The 26,372-nt window shown below is 43.0% G+C and overlaps 2 protein-coding genes across 5 annotated transcripts in view; one reads left to right on the top strand and one right to left on the bottom strand.

Moving 5' to 3' along the window:
* The window catches only part of LOC125029583 (phosphoribosylformylglycinamidine synthase-like), a 35,909-nt gene extending 21,224 nt beyond the window's left edge, over positions 1–14,685 (top strand). For all 3 annotated transcript variants that reach the window (XM_047619557.1, XM_047619558.1, XM_047619559.1), the window contains exons 13-28: positions 4,519–4,675; positions 5,140–5,363; positions 5,548–5,664; positions 6,022–6,153; positions 6,524–6,628; positions 6,937–7,062; positions 7,332–7,562; positions 7,926–8,130; positions 8,551–8,731; positions 8,949–9,066; positions 9,659–9,854; positions 10,441–10,641; positions 11,121–11,288; positions 12,459–12,629; positions 13,524–13,652; positions 14,241–14,685. In XM_047619557.1, the coding sequence (XP_047475513.1) occupies positions 4,519–4,675; positions 5,140–5,363; positions 5,548–5,664; positions 6,022–6,153; positions 6,524–6,628; positions 6,937–7,062; positions 7,332–7,562; positions 7,926–8,130; positions 8,551–8,731; positions 8,949–9,066; positions 9,659–9,854; positions 10,441–10,641; positions 11,121–11,288; positions 12,459–12,629; positions 13,524–13,652; positions 14,241–14,440 (2,661 nt within the window). In that variant the 3' untranslated portion in view covers positions 14,441–14,685. The remainder of the gene's footprint in view (positions 1–4,518; positions 4,676–5,139; positions 5,364–5,547; positions 5,665–6,021; positions 6,154–6,523; positions 6,629–6,936; positions 7,063–7,331; positions 7,563–7,925; positions 8,131–8,550; positions 8,732–8,948; positions 9,067–9,658; positions 9,855–10,440; positions 10,642–11,120; positions 11,289–12,458; positions 12,630–13,523; positions 13,653–14,240) is intronic.
* LOC125029584 lies at positions 14,683–26,347 on the bottom strand. Of its 2 annotated transcripts, XM_047619561.1 has the most exons (4): positions 26,327–26,347; positions 16,294–17,282; positions 15,520–15,681; positions 14,683–15,358 (listed from the first exon to the last, which is right to left on the bottom strand). In XM_047619561.1, exons 2-4 carry the CDS (start codon positions 17,249–17,251, stop codon positions 15,006–15,008), a joined length of 1,473 nt encoding a protein of 490 aa, XP_047475517.1. In that variant the 5' UTR covers positions 17,252–17,282; positions 26,327–26,347; the 3' UTR covers positions 14,683–15,005. The 2 variants fall into 2 exon arrangements, with proteins under 2 accessions (XP_047475517.1, XP_047475516.1); XM_047619560.1 differs by lacking the exon at positions 26,327–26,347 and having other exon boundaries at positions 16,294–21,296.
* Between the last annotated feature and the right edge of the window lie 25 nt (positions 26,348–26,372).

Raw genomic sequence — 26,372 nt, 5'->3', positions numbered from 1 at the left:
AACATGTCGCCTTTTCATCACATCACGGCATAACCTAACATGTCGCCTGTTCATCACATCACGGCATAACCTAACATGTCGCCTTTTCATCACATCACGGCATAACCTAACATGTCGCCTTTTCATCACATCACGGCATAACCTAACATGTCGCCTTTTCATCACATCACGGCATAACCTAACATGTCGCCTTTTCATCACATCACGGCATAACCTAACATGTCGCCTTTTCATCACATCACGGCATAACCTAACATGTCGCCTTTTCATCACATCACGGCATAACCTAACATGTCGCCTTTTCATCACATCACGGCATAACCTAACATGTCGCCTTTTCATCACATCACGGCATAACCTAACATGTCGCCTTTTCATCACATCACGGCATAACCTAACATGTCGCCTTTTCATCACATCACGGCATAACCTAACATGTCGCCTTTTCATCACATCACGGCATAACCTAACATGTCGCCTTTTCATCACATCACGGCATAACCTAACATGTCGCCTTTTCATCACATCACGGCATAACCTAACATGTCGCCTTTTCATCACATCACGGCATAACCTAACATGTCGCCTTTTCATCACATCACGGCATAACCTAACATGTCGCCTTTTCATCACATCACGGCATAACCTAACATGTCGCCTTTTCATCACATCACGGCATAACCTAACATGTCGCCTTTTCATCACATCACGGCATAACCTAACATGTCGCCTTTTCATAACATCACGGCATAACATAACATATCGCCTTTTCATAACATCACGGCATAACATAACTTATCGCCTTTTCATAACATCACGGCATAACCTAACTTATCGCCTTTTCATAACATCACGGCATAACATAACATATCGCCTTTTCATAACATCACGGCATAACATAACTTATCGCCTTTTCATAACATCACGGCATAACATAACTTATCGCCTTTTCATAACATCACGGCATAACATAACTTATCGCCTTTTCATAACATCACGGCATAACATAACTTATCGCCTTTTCATAACATCACGGCATAACATAACTTATCGCCTTTTCATAACATCACGGCATAACCTAACTTATCGCCTTTTCATAACATCACGGCATAACCTAACATATCGCCTTTTCATAACATCACGGCATAACCTAACATATCGCCTTTTCATAACATCACGGCATAACCTAACATATCGCCTTTTCATAACATCACGGCATAACCTAACATATCGCCTTTTCATAACATCACGGCATAACCTAACATATCGCCTTTTCATAACATCACGGCATAACCTAACATATCGCCTTTTCATAACATCACGGCATAACCTAACATATCGCCTTTTCATAACATCACGGCATAACCTAACATATCGCCTTTTCATAACATCACGGCATAACCTAACATATCGCCTTTTCATAACATCACGGCATAACCTAACATATCGCCTTTTCATAACATCACGGCATAACCTAACATATCGCCTTTTCATAACATCACGGCATAACATAACATATCGCCTTTTCATAACATCACGGCATAACATAACATATCGACTCCTCGTAACATCACATCGCATAACAAAACCGCAACATAACATCACATCGCATAACAAAACCGCAACATAACATCACATCGCATAACAAAACCGCAACATAACATCACATCGCATAACAAAACCGCAACATAACATCACATCGCATAACAAAACCGCAACATAACATCACATCGCATAACAAAACCGCAACATAACATCACATCGCATAACAAAACCGCAACATAACATCACATCGCATAACAAAACCGCAACATAACATCACATCGCATAACAAAACCGCAACATAACATCACATCGCATAACAAAACCGCAACATAACATCACATCGCATAACAAAACCGCAACATAACATCACATCGCATAACAAAACCGCAACATAACATCACATCGCATAACAAAACCGCAACATAACATCACATCGCATAACAAAACCGCAACATAACATCACATCGCATAACAAAACCGCAACATAACATCACATCGCATAACAAAACCGCAACATAACATCACATCGCATAACAAAACCGCAACATAACATCACATCGCATAACAAAACCGCAACATAACATCACATCGCATAACAAAACCGCAACATAACATCACATCGCATAACAAAACGGCAACATAACATCACATCGCATAACAAAACGGCAACATAACATCACATCGCATAACAAAACGGCAACATAACATCACATCGCATAACAAAACGGCAACATAACATCACATCGCATAACAAAACGGCAACATAACATCACATCGCATAACAAAACGGCAACATAACATCACATCGCATAACAAAACGGCAACATAACATCACATCGCATAACAAAACGGCAACATAACATCACATCGCATAACAAAACGGCAACATAACATCACATCGCATAACAAAACGGCAACATAACATCACATCGCATAACAAAACGGCAACATAACATCACATCGCATAACAAAACGGCTACATAACATCACATCGCATAACAAAACGGCTACATAACATCACATCGCATAACAAAACGGCAACATAACATCACATCGCATAACAAAACGGCTACATAACATCACATCGCATAACAAAACGGCTACATAACATCACATCGCATAACAAAACGGCTACATAACATCACATCGCATAACAAAACGGCAACATAACATCACATCGCATAACAAAACGGCAACATAACATCACATCGCATAACAAAACGGCTACATAACATCACATCGCATAACAAAACGGCTACATAACATCACATCGCATAACAAAACGGCAACATAACATCACATCGCATAACAAAACGGCAACATAACATCACATCGCATAACAAAACGGCAACATAACATCACATCGCATAACAAAACGGCAACATAACATCACATCGCATAACAAAACGGCAACATAACATCACATCGCATAACAAAACGGCAACATAACATCACATCGCATAACAAAACCGGCAACATAACATCACATCGCATAACAAAACGGCAACATAACATCACATCGCATAACAAAACCGCAACATAACATCACATCGCATAACAAAACGGCAACATAACATCACATCGCATAACAAAACGGCAACATAACATCACATCGCATAACAAAACGGCAACATAACATCACATCGCATAACAAAACGGCAACATAACATCACATCGCATAACAAAACGGCAACATAACATCACATCGCAGAACAAAACGGCAACATAACATCACATCGCAGAACAAAACGGCAACATAACATCACATCGCAGAACAAAACGGCAACTTAACATCACATCGCAGAACAAAACGGCAACTTAACATCACATCGCAGAACAAAACGGCAACTTAACATCACATCGCAGAACAAAACGGCAACTTAACATCACATCGCAGAACAAAACGGCAACTTAACATCACATCGCAGAACAAAACGGCAACTTAACATCACATCGCAGAACAAAACGGCAACTTAACATCACATCGCAGAACAAAACGGCAACTTAACATCACATCGCAGAACAAAACGGCAACTTAACATCACATCGCAGAACAAAACGGCAACTTAACATCACATCGCAGAACAAAACGGCAACTTAACATCACATCGCAGAACAAAACGGCAACTTAACATCACATCGCAGAACAAAACGGCAACTTAACATCACATCGCAGAACAAAACGGCTACATAACATCACATCGCATAACAAAACGGCAACATAACATCACATCGCAAAACAAAACGACAACATGCCGCCACATCGCATAACAAAACGACAACATGCCACCCCATCACATAACAAAACGACAACATGCCACCCCATCACATAACAAAACGACAACATGCCACCCCATCACATAACAAAACGACAACATGCCACCCCATCACATAACAAAACGACAACATGCCACCCCATCACATAACAAAACGACAACATGCCACCCCATCACATAACAAAACGACAACATGCCACCCCATCACATAACAAAACGACAACATGCCACCCCATCACATAACAAAACGACAACATGCCACCCCATCACATAACAAAACGACAACATGCCACCCCATCACATAACAAAACGACAACATGCCACCCCATCACATAACAAAACGACAACATGCCACCCCATCACATAACAAAACGACAACATGCCACCCCATCACATAACAATACGACAACATGCCACCCCATCACATAACAAAACGACAACATGCCACCCCATCACATAACAAAACGACAACATGCCACCCCATCACATAACAAAACGACAACATGCCACCCCATCACATAACAAAACGACAACATGCCACCCCATCACATAACAAAACGACAACATGCCACCCCATCACATAACAAAACGACAACATGCCACCCCATCACATAACAAAACGACAACATGCCACCCCATCACATAACAAAACGACAACATGCCACCCCATCCCATAACATAAAATGACCTCTTCCAGGTCCAGGGCGACAACGCCGCCGCGCGCGACCTGGGGGCAGTGCAGCGCGGAGATGCCGAGATGGAGCAGAAGCTGAACCGAGTCGCCCGCGGCTGTTTGGAAATGGGTGAACACAATCCGATTCTCGCCATCCACGATCAGGGCGCGGGGGGGAATGGTGAGTGTGTTGTGGTTGTGGTTGTGGTTGTGGTTGTGGTTGTGGTTGTGGTTGAAGGGGTGTGGGGATGTGAAGGGAGGTGGGGTATGTAAGGTTGTGAGGGTTTATTTCTGTTTTTTTTTTTTTTTTTTTTTAATATGGTGTGATAGTGTAGCAGAATTTGCCAGTATTTGTCGCGTATTTCTGTAATTCACGCAGCTCGGTTAAATTTGTATGTTTTCAAAAATGTGCACAGTTTGAACTAGGAACCGGATCCTTGACCCTTTCCCCTTTTACTCTATGACCTTGTGTTTGACCCTTTTTTTTTTTTTTTTTTACTCACCTCCTTTACGTCGACCTTATTTTTTACCTTATTATTATTATTTTTTTTTTTTACTCTTACCTCCTTTACTTCGACCTTATTTTTCACCTTATTTTTTATCTGTCACGGACTTGACCTAACCTCACCCTTGACCTCTCCTCAGCCAACGTCCTGAAGGAGCTAATGGAGGGCGCTGGAGGCACGATCTTCACGCAAGCCTTCAGCCTTGGAGACCCGACCCTCTCGACGCTCGAAGTGTGGGGCGCCGAGTACCAGGAGTCGAATGCAATCCTCGCCCACCCTGATAAAATAGCCGCCCTCGCTCGCCTCGCCGCCCGTGAGCGCTGTGCGGTGGATGTGGTGGGCGTGATCACCGGCGATGATAAGGTGGTTGGGCGTGTTTAGGGGGAGGGGCGTGTTGGGTTATTATTCTTTTTTCATGAGGACGAGGTGTGTGTGTGTGTGTGTGTGTGTATAAATAGAAGAAAATCCACCATAACTCTTGGATTTTCTTTTATCTTCCTTCCGGATTATCTGTCCAATTTCTAAAATGTTCATTCTATCCCGGCAGGTGCGGCTGGTAGAAGGGCCCTTTGAAGACACGACGGACGCTCCCTCGAAGTCCTCGGATGTCCGCCATCCCGTGGACCTTCATCTCGACTGGGTTCTCGGGAAGATGCCCAAGAAGGTAGGGCTTTCGTTTTTTTTGTGATCTTAAACATTTTACTGGTATATCTGTATCTATGTATCTATCTATATATATTTTTCTCTCATTCTCTCTCTCTCCCTTCTCCCTTCTCCCTTCTCCCTTCTCCCTTCTCCCTTCTCCCTTTTCATTTTTATCCTACGGCGTTCCTTTGTGCAGTCTGTGAGTTTCCGCAAACCGCATTTCTTTCCACTGCTACCATTTTTCTCACCCTTTTTTCTTCCATTATTTCCTCGCCCGCTCCTCAACCCAATCGTCTTCCTCCTCCTCCTCCCCACACGAACTTTAAATACGTCATCCCTTTCTTTGTACCCATTTCCATAATTAATTACTTCTCAGGTCTTCCACTGGACGAAGGAGAGGACGCCGCCCCCACCACTAAACTTGGGAGAGACAGTAGACGTCCGTGAAGCCTTGGAGCGTGTGTTGAGGCTACCCGCCGTAGCCAGCAAGCGGTATCTCACAAATAAGGTAAATTTCGTGGCCTGTTATCGTTTCGGAAAGCTTGGCATGAGCGTGAGAGGTGAATGTGGAAGCCTGTGATTTTCAAAACTCTTAATGTTAGCTTCCACAGAGGCTTTGCGAGATTATTTCATTTTTCAAACCTCCAAATTTGAGAGAGGTGGAACACTGCATAGATTTTCACGCAGTAACTTCTGAAAGTGGACGATGAGTTTAACCCCTTTAATCCTCTTCCCTCTAAACGATAAATATAAATAATTAACACATACCAATAGTCCGCATATCCATAAACTACATTCCACACTTTTCCCCACTCCTCCATCCCCACCCCAACACGGGGAACCTCGATAATAAACCTGTAACTGCGTATGATCGACAGGTGGACAGGTCGGTGACAGGTCTCGTGGCCCAGCAACAGTGCGTGGGGCCTCTCCATACCCCCCTGGCTGACGTTGCTGTCATCGCCTCCTCTTACTTCAGCAAGGTCTGGTTAACCTGTCATTCTTGTGTTTTATGATTTGATTGCATTTTCTATTTGGTGTCATATTCTGGAGGGGAATTATTCGGCATTTTTGTGGATGATTATAGTGTCGATGATTTTTAAAAAATTATAGCGAGAATGTTTTAATTCCAGGGCAGTCCTGTCAGTTTAAAGGCGGTCTTATCATAATTACTCCTTACTTTGATTACTTTTCTTGTTACTACTGCATTTATAATTACAACCATCACGGTGATCATCACTTTTACAATCCCGATACAAGATTCAGCAACACCCCTCCTCATCTCTCTCAGGAAGGGGCGGCCACCAGCATCGGCGAGCAACCCCTCAAGGTGCTCGTGGAGCCCCGCGCCGGTGCAAGGCTCACGGTTCTCGAGGCGCTGGCCAACCTCGCGGCAGCTCCCGTCTCGCATATTAAGGTTCTCATCGGCTGATACATGCATGGACTTTATTTCGAAGCATAAGATTAGTCTTGTTCGAGCGTTTTGATATGTAAAATTGATGTGTCTTTCTATATAGAGTTTTGTGATTTTATTATTGCCAGTCAGTGGTATCGTGTTATGTTATAGTTCGTTCTGTCCATTCATTTTTATATTCCATTTTGCTAAAGTAAGAATTCTAGTTTGGCTCAAACGCCCTCTCATTGTGGTTGCTTTTATTTTCTCACATTACTGTTGGTATTTTACAGGACATAAAGTGTTCCGCTAACTGGATGTGGGCGGCCAAGCTCCCGGGTGAGGGATGGGCGTTGTACGAGGCGTGCGAGGCCATGTGCGAAGTGATGAAGGCTGTGGGCGTGGGCGTGGACGGCGGCAAGGATTCGCTCAGCATGGCAGCGCGAGTCGGCGGCCAGAGAGTCGTCAAGGCGCCCGGGGACCTCGTGGTGTCCGCCTACGCCCCCTGTAGTGATGTCACGAAGGTAGACCCGCTGCATAGTGCGAACCTGTTTGGGTGTTTTTATATGGAAGTTGTGCCAGGGACTTATATATATATATATATATATATATATATATATATATGTATATATATATATATATATATATATATATATATATATATATATATATATATATATATATATATATTTGATGCATGGATTTATTTTTAGAAATAATGAATCGATGTTATAAAACGTGACATGTAGCACAAGGTAAAAAAAAAAAAAGTTCATAATACATCTTTTGAAATCAATAACATTCATATATAAAGATCACAACAAATAAAGAACTTGCAGTTTAGGTTCTTGTCTTGGCATTGAACGTAAGGTCTTCCTCTCCTGAAGGTGCTGACGCCGGACTTGAAGAGCCCAGGTAGTGAAGGCAAAGGAGCACTGGTGTGGGTGCGGCCCGCTCCCGCTCACGCCCGTCTGGCCGGCTCCGCCCTCGCGCAGGTCTACGGGCAGCTGGGGCGCGACTGCCCGGATGTGGACGGCCACGAGATCTCGGCCTTTGTCGAAGCCTTCAAGCTTATCCAGCAGTTGAATCAAGGTGGGAGTCTAGTATCTTTTTAGGCCTCGTTCAAGCACCAAAAGTGTTAAAAAAAAAAAAAAAAAAAAAAAAAATACCAAGCCATCAGAATGAATTATTATATCATTTACCAATATTTGATGTTTCGCTATACTGCTAGACCTATACAATAGGCAGATGAATCTAGCTTAATGGTTCATTTAACTGCAAGTACATTTCCTAGATTACAAACCGTTATGTAATTAAATTATGAACATAACATCTGCGATGAGCACAACTTCATTAATAACGACCAACGCCACTCCTTAGACTACAATACCAATCTAATGAACTAATGAACAAAATCGTGAAATAACATAGTGGACATGATTTTTGCATGTTATACCTAATTTTTGCATGTTATACCCAACATTTCCTTCACCGACGAACACCTCTGCACAGAAAGCAAGATCCTGGCCATCCACGACATAAGCGACGGCGGCCTGGTGACTTGCCTGCTGGAGATGGCCATAGCCGGGTGGGGAGGCCTCGCTGTTGACCTGCCGCCCGCGCCCGCACCGCCGCCCACGTCGCAGGATAAGGTGCCGCCCACCCTGGCTGCGTTATTCAGCGAGGAAGTCGGGTATAAAAACTATGAATTTCTGTTATAGATTAGCATCGACGTAGAGACCCCTGCTATAAAATAAAAAGATAAAAACATATCCACAGTATCTAAACATAACCTTTATTTTAACACTACACATTCCCACCAAACCAGAAACCTGAACCAAAAAAGACAAACAAACAGCCCATAAAACATCGTAATAGAATACAAGTAAAAAAGATGATTCCCCCTGCAGGTGGGTGCTGGAGGTCGAGGCGTCTGAAGCCAGTAGTGTGGTGCAGAGATTCCAAGCAGCTGGGGTCCCTGGAACGTGCTCGCTGGGGGAGACCTCGGACGCGGGGCCAGGAGCGAAGGTAGAGAGGGTGGGGGTGGGGGATAGAATGTCGTTGTTGTTTATATTTGTTTTTGTTTATTTGTCCTTGTTGGTGTATGGATTGTTTGTTTACGTTTTGTTTCATTTTCGATTTATTTACCCGTTTCTTTATTAATCTGTTTCTCTCGTTTCTTTATGTATGTATCCGTTTCGTTGTTTATCTATCTCTTTATTTTTTTTTTCTTTACTTATTTATCTATTAGTTTTAGGAAGGTCGACAAGAGCGCCGTGGAAAGCAGGCCTCTAATTAGTGTTTTTGTTCAGATTATTGTCTCCCTTCGTCTTAAGCCAGGACGTCTGTTTCCTCGTCCGCTGATCTTTGCTATTATTCTTTGCCCTTGTTCTTTCCCCTTTAGTTTTTGGTCCCCCCACCCCACCCCAACGTATCAACATCAACATAGCAACGCCATCATCAACAACATACCAACGCCATCATCATCACCACCGTCACTGAGCATTGCATTACTTCTAGTCAACCACCAGCTACCATTACCCAACCGCCGCTTACCCCAACCACCAATTTAACCCAATCCCATTGAGCCCAGCCACCAATTCCTTCCCATCCAACCCAGATCACGGTCAAAGTGGGCGGCCAAGAAACGGTGAATCTAACCGTCTTGGAAGCATCACGCCTTTGGGAGGAGACCAGTTACCACCTCGAGACTCGCCAGGCCAACCCCGCCTGCGCCAGGGCCGAGTACGAGGGCGTGGCCACCAGGAAACACCACGCCTACCACGTTCCTTTTACCTACAGGGATTTCGTGATGGGTAAGTGGGGGGGTTGTGTGGGAGGGAGCGGGAGGGAAGGGGAGGAGGGAAGGGGAGGAGGGAGGGGTCAGTGGTTGTGGATTTTAGAAGATTAATGATCTGCTCGCTTGTCTGGTGGTACTGTTATTTTGTTTGTTTTGTCTATGCCTTGTTGCAATTATTTTGGAAATTTATTTATCAAGATACAAATTAAAGAAATAAAACCAAACACGATAAAAACACCTACCATAGCACGAACCGCAATCATTTCAAAAGTGAAAAAAAATCGTAACCTCTGCTCTCTCCTCTCCCACCTCCCTACCCCCTTACCCCCTTACCCCCTTACCCCCCCTTACCTCCTTACCCACTTACCCACTTACCCCCTTACCCCCCCTTACCCCCCCTTACCCCCCTTACCCCCCCTTACCCCCCTAACCTCCTTACCCCCTTACCCCCTTACCCCCTTACCCCCTTACCCCCCTTACCCCCCTTACCTCCTTACCTCCTTACCTCCTTACCCCCCTTTCCCCCTTTCCCCCTTTCCCCCTTTCCCCCTTTCCCCCTTTCCCCCTTTCCCCCCTGCCCCCTTACCCTCCTAACCCCCCAGGTCCCAACGCCCTCGCCCCGTACGTGCCCCGCGTCGCCGTCGTGAGGGAGGAAGGCAGCAACGGCGACAGGGAGATGATATCGGCGCTCCTGCAGGCAGGCTTCCGGGTCGATGACGTCACGATGACCGACCTGGTTGCTGGGGCGGCGCAGCTGGAGGCCTTCCGGGGCGTCGTCTTCCCCGGTGGCTTTAGCTATGCCGGTGGGTGGTGTTGATGTTGGTATTGCTATTAGTATTAATTATTGTTATTATAATTATTGTTTTGTTGTTATTATTGTTATTGTTATTGTTGTTATTGTTATTGTTATCATTACTGTTGTTGTTTTGTCGTCGTTGTTGTTGTTATTGTTATTGTTATTGTTGCTGTAATTATTATTATTATTATTATTATTATTATTATTATCATCAACATTATCATTATCATTATCATCATTATTATTATTGTTATTAATATTATTATAATTGTTGTTATTGTCATACTAATCATTGTTATTGTCGTTATTGTTATTTTATCTATCACGTTTAAGGAGACATTTTTTTTAAGCGTCCGGAGAATGGGCTGTCTTCTTATTTTTCGTTTTTGTTTCTCCTGGATATTTCGTATCGCCATTTCTTCTTTCCGTACATGTCCAACCCTGACTATACGAAGCCCCTCTAAGCCTTTAGCATCTCCCTCACAGACGTCCTAGGATCCGCCGTGGGCTGGGCTGCTGCTATTCGAGGGGGCGAGGGCCTGAGAGCAGCCCTCGAGGCGTGGAGGAACAAAAGCACCAGTTTCTCGCTCGGAGTGTGCAATGGGTGCCAGCTGATGGCGCTCCTCGGCTGGCTGGACGCATCCAAGGAGGAGGGTAAGGTCTTTTCTTAATGGATATGGATTTGTTTTTTATTTATTGATTGTTCTTTGAATCGGTTTTTTTTTTTTAAAGAGTTTTGAAATGTATTTTTGAGCATTGTTTTCGGGTTTGATTAGATTGTGTTCAGATATTATTCTTGATTTTGTTTTTTTTTGATAATGTAATCGGTATTATAAACCTGATTAACCACGTCTGTTTATATTCACTCTCTGGTTCTTTCCTCTGCATTTAGATGGTCTTTTTTACATTTTCTTGTTAATGCTCTCTATATTATTGCTATCACCGTAGAAATATTTCTCTTTTGTTTTTAAAATCCTTATCCTTTTCTTCTCCTGGGACCTAGATAATTTCTTTAACAAGTTATCCTTAAAATATTGTTCTTGATTCCTTAGTGTTCTGAAACTGTAACCATTTGCTGATCTTATTTTGTTCTTTCCTTGTTCTGTATTATAAGGAATAACCCTTATTTACTTATGATCTCTTTAAGAATCTTCACTATACCCGTTTTAACCGAGACTTTTCGAATAGTCACATTAATTCGTCAGCGTGTCAAGTCATCACCCAGGCAAATCAATCTTCGCCTTTTTTTTAAATTAAGATCGTTTACAGATGAAGGGTAATCTAAGATGTAAGATTAATTCCTTGACTGATATACCTCTCCTCCTCCTTTTGCATGTGATTTTTTTATTTTTAATCGGGCTGTCCTTTCTTATAAAAGTCTGTTGTTATTCAAGGTCATGTATATTTTTAAAAGGCATTAAAATACATTATATTAAACCCCCATTTTAATTCAGTAGTTCCTATGGTTCTTTTGACTCTTCCAAACCTTTTTTTTTTTTTTAATTAATTGAAACTATATCATCCAAAATGTGCAGAAATTTCGACGTTGAATAGAATACGTGATCAAGGTTTACTTATTTTGCATCATGGTGCAAAAAAACGTATATAAGATTGCAATATAAACAATACTCGCAAAAATTGGAACCTGATTACTAATAACCCTGTAGTTATTAAAGACATTACAGAAACCTGATTACAGATAACCTTGTAATTATTAATTAAAGACATTACAGAAACCTGATTACAGATAACCTTGTAATTATTAAAGACATTACAGACCTCTTTAACCTAAGTCTGGCCTCTCATTCGCCCGTCCTCCCGCAGAAGAGGTGGCCGCAGAGGAGGCGCGTGCGGCCCCCTCCGTCCGCCTCGCCCGCAACACGTCCGGCCGCTTCGAGTCGCGCTGGTCTCGGGTGCTGGTGGAGGAGTCGAAGTCTGTCTTGCTCAAGGGAATGGGCGGGGCTAAGATGGGCGTGTGGGTGGCGCATGGGGAAGGTGAGATTTTTATCTGAGGTTTTCATGTCGAGAGGAATAAGGTCGGTGGGGAATGAAATAGATGTGTTCATACTTTTTTTTTTATGTTAAGAGGAGATAAAACGTGGAATGTGAATGTATTGAATTGAGAGATTAGGTTGACTAGTGGTAATAAGTCGCTAGAAAGTATAGGTATTATGATTTTTTTGGGATTTACGCTGTGTGCTGGTTGTATCCGGATAAGGTAAGATCTAATTTTATAATCTAAACTTTAATTAGATGGCCGTGTGATCGAACCTCGAAAATTGATATCATATTAATTGACTTAAGCAGCAGTACGTAACGAAGAAAGAAAATAGATTTGGTTTGTTTTTTTATCATGTTTATTTTCATGTCTTGTGAATGACTCTGTTATCGTTAATAATAATATATTAATTTATCACTGCTCTTACTAGTGGTATATGTCCCGGAAATGGGAATTGAGAGATAAAAAAAAGTGAGGGTATTATAGAAAACCTATTTTTATTAACAGGTTTTCTATAATACCCTCACTTTTTTTTTCTCGCTGCGATAATTTTTTGTCAGTAATATTCTATAATAGCTACGGAATATCAAGTAATTGATTCGGAACGGAATTTTAATGAAAATCAGTTCATTATATCATGTCTCCTTACACTGTACAAAAATATAGCATCTATATTTTCTTATGACTGTCTGGCTTTCAACCTAAGACACCGTCTCTTTAACAACATACAAGCGTTATCACAAATTTATTTTCCAAACAACAACAAAAATACCATTACACTACAAACTACACTCTCCCTTCAACCTACATTACAACTCTCACACACACTCCATATCTTTCCTAACTACACCGCATAAACTCGTTAAATTATTTTTTTCTTTCTTTACCAGGCCAGTTCACTTACCGCTCCAAGGACGTCCTTCCGCGTCTCGAGAGGGCCGGCTGCGTCGCCCTCCGTTACCTTGACGACAGCGACTGCGTGACGGAGGAGTACCCGATGAACCCCAATGGCTCGCAAGGTGGTAGTGGTTATTGTTATTATTGTTAATTTTGTTGTTATTGTTGTTGTTGCTGCTGCTATTACTGTTATCGTTGTTGTTGTTATCATTATTATTATTATAATTTTTGTTGTTATTAATCATAAGGATTAATAATAATAATGATTAATAATGATAGTCATTGTCATTATTATTGTTCTTATTACTATAATTTTTTTCTTGGGGATTTATTGATTTTTTGTTCTGACATTATTTTTTTAGGGGATTCGTGAGCTGTCTTAATTCCTTTGTGGTATTACATAGCGTTATCAGTACTTAATATTCCCCATATTCCATGCAAATTGGCACTGCTTAGGCCTCCCCATCAGTATTGCAATGTTAATCTGAATAAAAATCATTACCAACCTCTATCATTAGTGTTATAACAGTTGTTTTGCATAATTCACTTATCACTATACCACATCACAAGTTTCATGCATTGTAGCTACTTCGTTCTATACTTGTATAATCACATACTCTGTGATAAATAATGATTAATTGGTTTCGTTGATTCAGTTATTCACTTCTGTAATCATATAATTTATCTAACCGTTGTAATCCCAATTCCAGGTGGCGTAGCAGGTGTGACCTCCCCTTGCGGACGTCACCTGGCACTCATGCCCCACCCGGAGCGCTGTGTCGTCACCTGGCAGTGGCCCCACCGAGCGCCCCCTCTGCCCACCAAGCCAGGGGCGCAGGCAAGACTCACCGCGCCCTGGGCCAAGCTCTTCCAAAATGCCTTCGATTGGTGCCTCGAGAATAGGGAGTGATGAGAGAGGGAGGGAAGGATGGGGGAGTGAGGTTTCGAATGGGCGTATGGAGGATAAGGGAGGGAGTGAGAGAGAGAGGGGTGAATAGTAAGAGAGATGGATTAACTATCCCTTAGATAGATTTTTGTTTGTCTTTTTTGCTTGAGAGTAGGTAAGGGTAGGTGGTTATTTACGTAATTTGGATATGTGAGCTCCTGCCTTAATTCCGGGACTGTGGGAATACAATAAAAAAAATCAGAAGCGAATGTACTGTTATTTATTTTGTTTCGTCCGTGAGTGATAAAAAAATATAATATGCGACTTTTTTATCGTGGAATATCTGGAAACCATCATGTCACACTTGAAATTTACAGGTATTTCATGCTAAATTCGTCACAAATTGGACAAGGGTATGTGCGTTTTCTTCGTGTATAATATCTGTATGGCTATGTATTACGATATATTTGTTTACGATATCGCAAACATGATAATTTCTGTTGATCGCATTATAAGACAGTAACAGGCATTTATAGTGTTTTATTACGATATCACATACTTTAAGCCTTTGGTCGACGTCCACACCACCTCAAGTGTTTTGCTGGCAGACGGCAATGTTCTGATCCCTGCACAGCCTCAGTACCGCGTGGACTCCTTGGCGCAGTACCACAGCCAGGCACTGATCATGCCTCGTGGATTCTGCTTGCTCGGGACCTGTGGGCTTACTGCCTGGTGAATCTTTGTTTTGTTTACCCGACACCGACGAATTTGCGCCTTGGGTAGTTTTTCGTTGTGCCGAGTCGTCCTCAGTGTCTTCTTGTTGAGGATTGGGGGTGACAGAAGTAGTTTGTTGGTCTCCTGTCTCTCTGGGCGAAGTCGAGGACGGCTGGGGATCTAAGCTCCAGATAAGTTCGGACCCGCCCACCCACACCTCGCCCGACACTGGAACGAAATATACACACTCTGTTAACCATACTCCAGTCACATTTTTGTTTATTTCTCTCCAACACCTAGTCCTTTACTTCGAAATTTCCCGCGGGAGGATCAGTATTTCAGCACGCGTTGAATTTCCAAAAGTACATCACCAGCATCTTTCCACTTACCGTTGTTGGATCTAAGGTAGCGTGCGAAGAGGGTGAGGTTGGAGGGCAAGGCGAGCTGACCCCCTGAGCCAAGGCAGGCGTCGCGGGCGTGGAGCCAGGGCGTGGGCGTACGTGTGGTGGCGAGGCATAGTTGGCCCACACGAAGGTAAGGGGAGCGGCACTCTGTTGTTGGTGGAGGAAGGTCCAAGATGTGTAAGAGTTCAGTGAATTTGTTACGATATTGTAATGTAGCTGTTACTGTTAGTGAAGAGGTGTAGTTATTACCTAATTTAATGAATTACGGTATTGCTTATTCTGCTGTTGGTTCTTTGTCGTTTAAAGTTTGAATATTGTTACAGAAGCATAGTTGTTGATGATAATCATTGTATTAAACCTCCTGCTGTCTGCTCCTAATGGCTGTTATTGACTGCTGAGGGAGCAAGGTATGTGAAGTGTAAGCGTACCTTAAGATCTCGGCAACGAAGTTGTATTTTCTCTTGTAGATATTCACGTCTCGTATGCAAAGTACTTGAAGGGTGAATGTACAACTTTTTATAATAGTTTTACATACTCTACCATAGCTCTGTCATTTACTTTCTAGAAAGTACTGGTAGAACGACAACTGCGCAAATCATTATATTGAATTAATGAGGAAGTTTAGCACTGCAGACTCTTGTTTGGTAAGATGATATAGAAGTTGATTACAAAGTGCAATTATTTTTTCTGAATCCATTATTACACAAGTCCAACGTTCAGTGGAGTTGCGAAATGAATATATTTTGCCGCAAGACTCACCTTGGTGTGGTGGTGTCCCTGGATTCCTCTGGGTTGTGTGGACGGATTTGACGAGATCCAGCAGCAGCGCTGTCAGGTTGTTGATCTCGTTGTCCCTCCTGATGAGGCTGTCGGTGAGGCTGAGGATTTCCGCGTGCAGCCTCTCGGACTCGGCGACCTTGGCCTCGAGATTGCCCATCCTGTTTATGGTGGCCACGGTCGCCTCGTCCACGGCCACCATGCGCGAGTCGAGGTCTTCGGGCACGCGGTGAGCCTGCACCTCCTCCTTGACCATCGATCTCAGCAGCGGCAGGTGCTCCTCCAGGTCGAACTGGACGCGGCGAATACCCATGTTGTCTTCCTCCGATTTCTCCTCCAGTTTTGTGAGTCGGCTGTTCACGGAGACGAAGTTCGACGCCATTTGGTGGCTGGCGTCGATGTCGGTTCTCTGCTGCAGGTTGAGAGTCTCAAGCTGCTTGTGGAAATACTGCACCGAGGACATCATCGTCTCCAGCTTCGTGGCCACTTCCCCCGTGTAGTGCTTGTTTACGAAGTCGATCTGCTTCCACGTGAGGTCGAGCCCCTTGGAGAAGTTGTCCACCATCCGCGAGAAGGTCTCCAACCGTTTCTCGATGCTTTCTAGCCTGGCCTCCGTCAGCGTGGCCATGACCTCATGGTTGCCAAACCACTCGCCGACATTCTGAAGAACCTGCGTGGCCTGCTGCAGTTTCTCGGCGCTCCCGCTCGTCTTTAGCGCCACGCCCCCTGGCTCGCTCTCCCTCAGGCCGCCCAGGATCTCCGTGGCTTCCGGAAGGACCAGGCTAGGGACATGGACTGGACCGTTGGCAAAGGCGTCCTGCTGGGCCTCCACCTGTACTTGAGGCTCCGTGCTCGAACCGCGAAGGAACTCGTGATACAGCAAGAGGCCCAAGTAAGCCACGAGGATGGCGCTTCTGCAGCTGAGGATTCTCTGCGGCATGATGGCCGTTTCTCAGTGTTTACTATTTTTTCTGATAAAGCGATAAGATGTCAGTGTACTCAATGGGCACCACTTACACCGTCTACTTTTGTTAACTTATTAACTATTGGTAAACTAGTTATCTGCAAGTGTGTTCTATGTACAACACAAAGCTATTATTTATTAATTGCAACTAATTGTCATATTGTGTTTGCCCCTATTTTCATGAAACTGCTTTACTTTCACTTATCTGAGTCAAAGACTTTTTTCAACAGCTTTTGTCGCTCAGTGCATCACAAACTTCAAAACTACTAAACAACAAATTATATTGCGTTCTCCATATAGAGAGAAAAGGTGGAAAGGTAAAGGCTGCCAATTCCTGATTGGGTCTATAATTTACAGCATTCATTGATGAGCTTGTGTTATAAATGTATGTATGTTTGTGTGTGTGTATGTGTGTGTTCATATGTATGTGTTTATGGTTATTTCTATGGCTTTTCCCGCTCTTATCATTGTCAGTAATATCCCCCCGAATAAAAGGAAATTGGTTGAAAAAAAATATATGAATAGATAGATAGGTCACTATAGAAGGGAAACAATCACAATAAGACCTGAAATTGAATGGAATGTTTCGAACTCTAGTTCGTCATCAGACGAACAAATAATCGAAATGGATATACAAAATAGTTTTGACAAGATTATATAGTGGTAGACAAGAACAAGAGCTGAACCAAGTCGCAGAAAGAGGGTCAAGGTTAGAGAGTCTAGGGAAGTCTTTGGTTTATAATGATGATTTAAGGTCGCCCTAGCCCATTAACTTGCACTTCAGTTGAAATTAGGCAATTTCCTAATTAACAAAGCTAACATTTTTTGCCGATTTATGAATGTCTCTTTCCAGTGAAGCTGATGGCCTTCATCGTGGATGTGAACAAAACAAGCATTTCATTCTCTAGTGTACCTGACATTACCTGCTTATTTACTCTTTTCCAAAGCTCTGCTGGTTTCGCTATGTAAAACTTGAGGTAGTCCTCTCACAAAAGAGCATATATGCCAGAATGTAGAAATAGGATCAATTTCAATTCGTTTAGATACGAGTTTATCATCGAGAGACAGCTTGTATGGAACAATCAATTTACTGGCACTGTCAGTGTATAAACTTTCAATTTCACAGATGAATTCCTGGTTTGAAAAACAATAAAAACGGGATATCCTACTTCAGTGAACAATTTTAAAAAATCAAGCTGAGAGATGAACTTGCTATCATCAATCCTATATGCCCTAAGGAATATTGACAATATTTCTTAATATACAAGTGATGGTTCGACAAAAAAGATAATTATCGGTATGAGTCGGTTTACTGTAAACTGAAAATACAAGCAAGCCATTGACATTCTATGCAGGGTGACTGGCATAAGAAAAGGGTGTACAACTGAATCTTCCAATTCTGCTTTATAACTTAGTTTTATTGTTAATTTTGTCTTAACACGACTTGTGCAACAGGGGATGTATAGTATAAGGAAATAGCATGGTCACTTTTTGGTAGACGGCCAAGGGTCGTGGACAGTATCTTGTCATGGCTTGAACTGAACTAGATCTTCTAGATGCGTCGTTGAGGTCAGTTAGCCTTCAGCTTGGCTTCATCTGATGTATTCTTCAACGCAAGGCGTTGGTTCCGTCAATCCTGTGCCAGCTTGGTTCGCTAGCCTCGCTCGGGGCTTGGTCATCACATAGCTAGCACTGGTACAAACTATATTTATTGGTAATGAGACGTTTCAAAATCCACCTCGATTCCTTCTTCAGGTCTGAAGGGGAAAGGGAGAGGAGTGGGTATAAAAGAGAGAGGGTGCATCTCAGAACCCCTGGAGGTGATGATGGGGTGCAGGGCACTCCTTGCGTATGGGTTTTGGGTAACCCATAGAAATGAGGGAGATGATCATTGATGACCTTGAACCTCTGGTAGAGATTTGACTCCAGAAAACAAGCTGCTAGCTCTTTCAGGCGATGATGGAAGGTAGCAGTAATGCGTTCTCGGGGGTCACTGGTCAGGGAGACATAGGTGGAGGCGTCATCCAAAGGTCACAGTCCTTCTGCGGGTAGGATGCACATTCAAGATCCACCACTGAGTTACCCTTGTCAGAAAGCAAAATGGTGACATCCTTGCTATGCAGGCTCTGAAGGGCCTCTGAAGACCAAAGCCAAGTTGTTGCTGGTGAGTGGTCAAGTACAAGGAAGATAGGTTGGTGACAACATGGGTGAGGGAGAAGCGGGACCAATAACTGCGTGCGGTGAGGCTGGAGAGTTTCTGGGGGGAGAGTGGCCATTGGTGGTGGGGAGAGACTGGTAAGAATTATGGGCAACGTTGGCTGTGAGCTGGAAGACACGTCTGGCGAGCCGCTCCTTCAGGAAGTCTAAACGTACCCGTGAATAATAGAGGGCATGTTTGACATCCATCCTACCAGCATGAGGAGGATAGGAGACCCTTCCTCTAAGTGTTTCAGTAGATTGGAGATCGAGGCATTCTCGGAGGAAACGAAGTTGGTTGGAGCGTCCGTGGCGATAACAGAAGCCTCGTAAGCACATTCTGCTGTGTCAATACTATGATGGAAAAATCCACAATGCACAAACTATATTGATAATGAGTCAACAGTTTTGAAATCCACCTGAACTCCATCTTCAGGTCTGAAGAGGAGAGGGAGAGGGGGGAGTATAAAAGAGAGGAGAGAGAATGCAGTAACACAGGGCAGGTGAGGACAGATGGAACGGAAGCAAAGTAAGGTCAGAGAAAAGCTGCCAGGTGAAAACACTGTTGCAACTTTGGCGAGGCAGGCGCCAAACTCACTAAGCGTCTGTCTCAACATAAGTACACTGTATCCAAGGGACACAACAACAACGCCCTCTTCTGCCATCAGTGGGACACAAGCCATCAGATATATTGGTCAGCGGCAGGCATTGTCTTTCCATCCACTGATGTCCTTGCTCGCAGACTCGCGGAATCAAGTTGCTGCTTAGTTTTGATTTGAAATGTGGCTTTTCTCCTCCCAATAGTCTCACTTCTCACATCCTCCACCTGACTTGACCTCCCTTCACTTTCGTTCGTCTGTTGCCTCTCCTCCTTTTTTTATAACCCCTCCTCTCTCTTTCCTCTTCAGACCTGAAAATGGAGTTCCCGGAATCAACCAATCAGTTCTGTCACGGCGAGAGGGGGGCGGTGGGCGGCTGATGTGAGCACTACTTGTGGAATTAATGATGCAGAGACAGTAATGCTACCGCCACAGGAGCTGAGACTCAAAGTACTCCATAAACCGCTTGGTTAAAACTAGAAAAAGGAGAGATCACGGCAGCACAGAACATTTCAAAAGAAAAGAAATTAGAATCGATACTGATGAATCAATCAGCTGGATAAAGACGCCAGTAGGCAATGGAAGACAGATCCTCAGGGAGGTGTTTCCACTGATGGAAGCAAGGATGTCATCAAGAGTCTGGAAGATTTGTAAACCGGTAATCAACATCGAAATTCATCATGGCTGGAGACACGAGTGATGAAGTTCTGAGAGTCGCGTAGGTAAGTTTGAGAGAAGGTGCCAAATAGGGGAGTAACAGACTACTAGCCAGGACGCAAGAGGGAAGGCACAGATCCCCTGATGTTGATGGGACACAGAGGGACCTCCTGGTTGTGGGTTACCCATTGAAATAGGGAGGTGAGGGTTGGTCTTTTAGAACCCAATTTGAATATGAAACCGTGAAGTAAAGTCAAATCCGCCATTAAATATTGTACAGTAGATTGAAACTAGTTTGTTTATTATACAAAAGAACTTCTAACAAAGAAGCTAGAAAGAATCATGATTAAAGCGATTTGATGTTAAATAGTGTAATTATGTATATCACAAAATTTGAGGGAATGTGGATAGTAGATTGTCACCAGTTAGTGTAACAAAATGCAATCTCGGTATTTATTTATTTCACCTTGAAATTTGAATGAATTTTACGTCCTTCCTTAGGCACACGTTAGACTATGCATCATTATACAAAAAAGAAACAAAAAAAAAAATCCTTTGCCTGTTGTTGTCATGGGGACCCAATGATGGGGAACTCCTCAACCTTGGGACTCAGCCATCCACTCAACTAATTTTGCATAGTCTTTTTTCCCACTCATACTTTTCATTTCAGTTTCTTTACCGATCCCTTCTACTATCCACCTCCTAAGGTGTGAGAGCCGTGCTGAAAGGATGAAAGGCTGACTTTATATCAGTCCTGAACGGGCTGAGGGAACCATGGGCACGGTATTCCCCTGCCATACCTGGCCCTTACCCCTCAAGGGGACCCTGAGGGGTGGACTGTTTTTTTTTTCCCAACATACTCCAGGCTTATCATGGCCAATAATGAAGATGTAACCCCACTTTTAAGGGCAATGAGGCTTGCCCCTTTATCAAATAGCCCCAATCCCGGCTCTCCTTTGACCACGGCTCCGAACACTGCAACAACTATCCCATCATCAATGCATACTAGTACAGTATCAACCCTAATCAACAACCAACCCCCAGGAGACATTTCTACTCCCCCAACATGCTCAACTTCAACACCTTTACTCCCACAACCTTCTTCATCAACCACCCCATCTCCCCTTATTACTACCTTACAACCTTATTGCCCACCTCCCCATAACACTACCTTACAACCTTATTGCCCACCTCCCCATAACACTACCCCCCTCAACACTACTCCCTCCTCCACACGTCCCCGCACTTCTACTACCCCCACCTCTACAAGAATCATAAATATTCTATTTAGCCCAGCCAAATGGGACCGATTTTTCGTGATCCCTCCCACAGCTCCCTACTCAAAAAACACCCTCCTCTTCCAGCAATGCCTCCAAAAACAAGTCTCTTTCTGTAGCCGACCCGACTACTCACGTCTCGTCACAGTAACAACTGAAAACCAAGCTATAGCATTAACAAAATTAACTGATCTATGTGGTAATCCCATCCCTACAGAACCTCATCCAACACTCAATACTTCCACCGGAACTGTCTCTATCTCCCCAACAGATTGCCCAATCTATGACAAAGGATGGACAGATTGTAAAGAGGACTTACTCGCCTGTCTCACAGACTATGATGCAACATATGTACAATGCTACTCCATTCCTCCCAGAGGAAATCGTAAGAAATCCATTAACATTGCCAAAATTACTTTCCGTAGACATGACCTTCCCTTAAATATTTACATAGGTGGGGAATCCCTACCTGTCCGACCATATCAACCTCCTCGTTAGTGCCAAAATTGTTGGCGTTTAGGACACCCAGCCAAACACTATCATTCCACAGCCAGATGCCCGCTATGTGCCCAACCTGGCCATACTCGATCAAACTGCTCTGCACAATCACGCACATGTGCAAACTGTGGTGGCCCCCAAAATCTATTTTATAGAGGCTGCCCCACCTACAAATTTGAGTCTGAGGTAGCAACTCTCAGATTCAGACTTGGACTCACTCTACGTGAAGCCAGACAGGAGGCTCGTCGACGAGATTTTTCTCTTACCCCCTACTCTAGTAATGTCGCTCACTCTGCCACTCCCCCTACCCCCCTAGCTCCTACACCCTCTCCTAAACCTAACCCCCCTCCATCTAACTTCCCCTCTTCTACCTCCTACCTTCCCCTCTTCTACCTCCTACCTTCCCCTCTTCTACCTCCTACCTTCCCCAGTCAAATTCTTTTGCCATCCTAAATCCAGACACTCCAAGCTCTACCCAGTCAAATTCTTTTGCCATCCTAAATCCAGACACTCCAATCTCTACTACAGCCCCAACACCTTCCCCTCTCCCTCCCCGCACTACCCGCAGCAGACAGAATAAACGTTCCACCCCCTCTTCCCCTACCCCACAATCACCTCCACCTTCCTTTGCCCCTATTTTTCAGACACCAGACTTCTCTTCCCCCCCTCATAAGAAAACCTTTATCTCACAAAACTCCCCAACCAACTCCACTACAGAAACTCTTGAAGATATCCAGAACTACATAATCGAGTCCCAAACTAATACTCATCCACCTTCAAATTCTACAACTGCCGATATCCATCCTTCTCCTACTCATATTCTCCCTACACCCAATCCTCCTACCCCATCCCAACAAAACCCATTCCCCCCGACTCCAGCCCCACCTATATTAACCCTCCCACCATCCCCTCTATCCCTTCCACTCCCTCCTGGATACACACGTGAATCCCTCATGTCACAAGTACCCTCTTCCCCAGACCCTCTACCTCCCGACACCCCTCCTGATACAATACCACCTCCCCAACCTCATTCTTTATCAAACCCTCTAGCACCTTCCCCTTCAAATTCTCCAACACGCACTGCAATCTTTGCCAGTAAATCAACGAAAGTATAACTATCCTTCATTGGAACATTCGCGGTTTCCGAATGTTCCTCTTTCAGTCCCACATATTCTACTGTCATGCCCACGTCCTCCCTACATAGACATCCCAACTTATCAGACATCCTTACAGAATCTCACACTTTCTGCTTTGACAACCTGTTTTCCTTCCTCAGACGCATATATATCCTTCACTTGATCTAACCCCTTTACATTACCTCATCCGACCCTAACCCATTCACTCACCAATTCCTTAACCCAGCTTTAACAACTAATCACTAAACCAACCATCCTTCACTAACATTAACTATAGTGCTACATGACCTTAGATGTCTAGCACATTTATTTTGCTTTTAACCTTTAACCATTAACCATACAAAAAAAAAAAAAAAAAAAAAAAAAAAAGTCAGAATACAAGATTTTCAGAAATAATTCTTGTAGAAAAACACAAAACTGTCACTCTAAATTCGCTAAAAACAGTTGTTACATATAATTTAATTTAATTTAATAAATACATGTTGCGTAATCTTTAAATTATCTTAATCTCCCATTTATACTGCAGCTATGACATTGAAGTAGTAAATAATCAAGTTTATAAATATGTATTGAATACGATTTTTTTTTTTTTTTTTTTTTTTTAATGAATTTGTGAAGTTTCAAACCTTCATAAAATTATTTAACTTACTGTTTTGTCTTAAATCATTGACCACAGCATCAGTACGCTGGAGGGTCTTGTGTAATGATTCGTTAAGAGGAAGGATTAGGGAGCATTTCTTGATAAGTCGTACTATCATTTAAAAGGAGATAAGTCATAACATGCATAATCTAATCTCTGCTGGACTAACAACAGTAGGGTACATTTGACCGAGGCAATGATAAGTCCAGTAAGACATTTATCAGGATATCTTGCAATTTTTTGCGAGTATCCAGGAAGTGTATGTCCGACCAGCGTTTTCATTTATGGTTCGTAATAAGACATCGATGCTTAAAATGTAATCTAAACACTAAGAGCGTGCTGGTTAATAGAACTTACAGTGCCTTGACCTTTTTTTTTTTTTTTATTACCACTTGTTTGTTATTATTATTAAAACACTTCCCCTTTCTTTTGATTTTTTTTTGTGGAGAACCTGGGTGGGGGGGGTAACCATGTAAAGAAACGTAGGAAAACGTAGCAACACAGTATATAGTGAATTAATGGCTGTTTCCTCCCCCCCATCCCTTGCTCGTTGCGGAGGGGGGCTTAAGAGGCGGAAACTGAAGCCCAATGTTGGGGATCACCCTGCCCTGGACCTCAGCCCTCGACTCGACTAATATTACATGGTCTTTTCTTCTCTCCCTTTCTTTCCCTTTTCTTCCTCATCCGCTTCTTCTGTCCATTTATTCTAGTCGTTGACTCATTTCACCCTGTTCCTCACAATACTTTATCACAAGGCTAAACCTGGGGGTTTATATTTTAAATGACCTAGATGTTGACGCGGCAGAATTTTTCCAATAAACAAATAAATAATGGCTGCTTGTCTTTAGGTTAGATATAAGAGCAGATATAAAACAGCAGCCACACCTTAAGGAAAGTGAAATGAGTGCAGTGATTGTTATGGACATGTGGAGGCTACTGGGACAAAATGCGACTCGCCAAGCAGTGTACGGGTCCAAGACGAGTTGATTCCTCCCTTCTCCCAGTGTGTTAAAATCCCCTCCCCGGATGATCAAAGAATGAATGATGCATACGTAAATAAAAATAAAAGATATAACAGACCACAGAATAAATGATGGTAGATAGGAATTTGAATCGATTATCTCTATGAAATGCTTAAAACAGTCATCGAAAATCTGATATTTGCAAGTATGATACTGAATTGAACATTTCTTTTTAGAAAATTTAATGTGGCATTAAAAGGAATGTTAGGACTAAATATTTTCATCTCAAAGGCAGATTAGATTGTTTTCCTATTTAAATTCATTATTTGAGAAAGGCCTAAATAGACGGATATAAAGAGGCTCAGAGAGAATTAACGAATGGAACTAGTTTTGAAACGATTAAGAAGAAAAAGGATCAAAAGGATCCTGACACTGCTTACTGTAGAAATGGCTAAATATAAACGATCGAACACTACGAAAGAGGAGAAACGGAAAGGCGCACCTGCATACCTGATGTTACGTTCCTTTCGTTGTACGCCGTTGTTTATCAGTACTTACTTTGCGTCTGAATGTAGCGTAAACTATTCCCTCACACCACGCCACTAAAATCTAAGATGTGGAAGATAAGCACAAATAGATTCATTAAAAACTATAATTTATCGTTGTCACCACAAACATTTGTTGTCTTTATTTACCAATATAACTTCTTTTGATCTTAAATATTTGTTGGTTACATTTCATAAAGAAATATAACCGACTTTATTAACAGTCCCCAAAAGCATCTGCCTGTACCATACATTCACCATCATCACCATACAACTTCACACGATAACCTTGACAACAATATGTAATCTATTTCGGTTAGCAACAGTGTTCATGTTGCTATGTCGCGATGCTTACAGAATTTCGTACAATCATTGTGTCTCGGCGATAGCACAGCAAACTACGAATTCTTGCCGATTTTGCATAATTAACCACCATATCGCCACCACGTATTACTTCGTTGCCACAACTACCACAGCGCCAACGCATGTGAGGCTCTCCCACAAATACCACACCCATAGCTACAACCACAACCACAGCTACCACAGCGACGACTGCTGGCACCACTACCACTACCACCACTACCACT

This window comes from Penaeus chinensis, chromosome 10, assembly GCF_019202785.1.
Source record: "Penaeus chinensis breed Huanghai No. 1 chromosome 10, ASM1920278v2, whole genome shotgun sequence".
NCBI lineage: Eukaryota > Metazoa > Arthropoda > Malacostraca > Decapoda > Penaeidae > Penaeus > Penaeus chinensis.
This window is presented reverse-complemented; position numbering and strand designations above follow the sequence as displayed.

What these genes read in the sequence shown, in the direction of transcription:
- LOC125029584 (XM_047619561.1), bottom strand. Translation starts at nt 17,251, where the DNA reads ATGCCGCAGAGAATCCTCAGCTGCAGAAGCGCCATCCTCGTGGCTTAC. An exon ending in AGGGACACCACCACACCAAG is followed by an intron (nt 15,682 to 16,293) that starts GTGAGTCTTGCG and finishes CACCAACAACAG; the next exon opens with AGTGCCGCTCCCCTTACCTT. An exon ending in CTACCTTAGATCCAACAACG is followed by an intron (nt 15,359 to 15,519) that starts GTAAGTGGAAAG and finishes ATTTCGTTCCAG; the next exon opens with TGTCGGGCGAGGTGTGGGTG.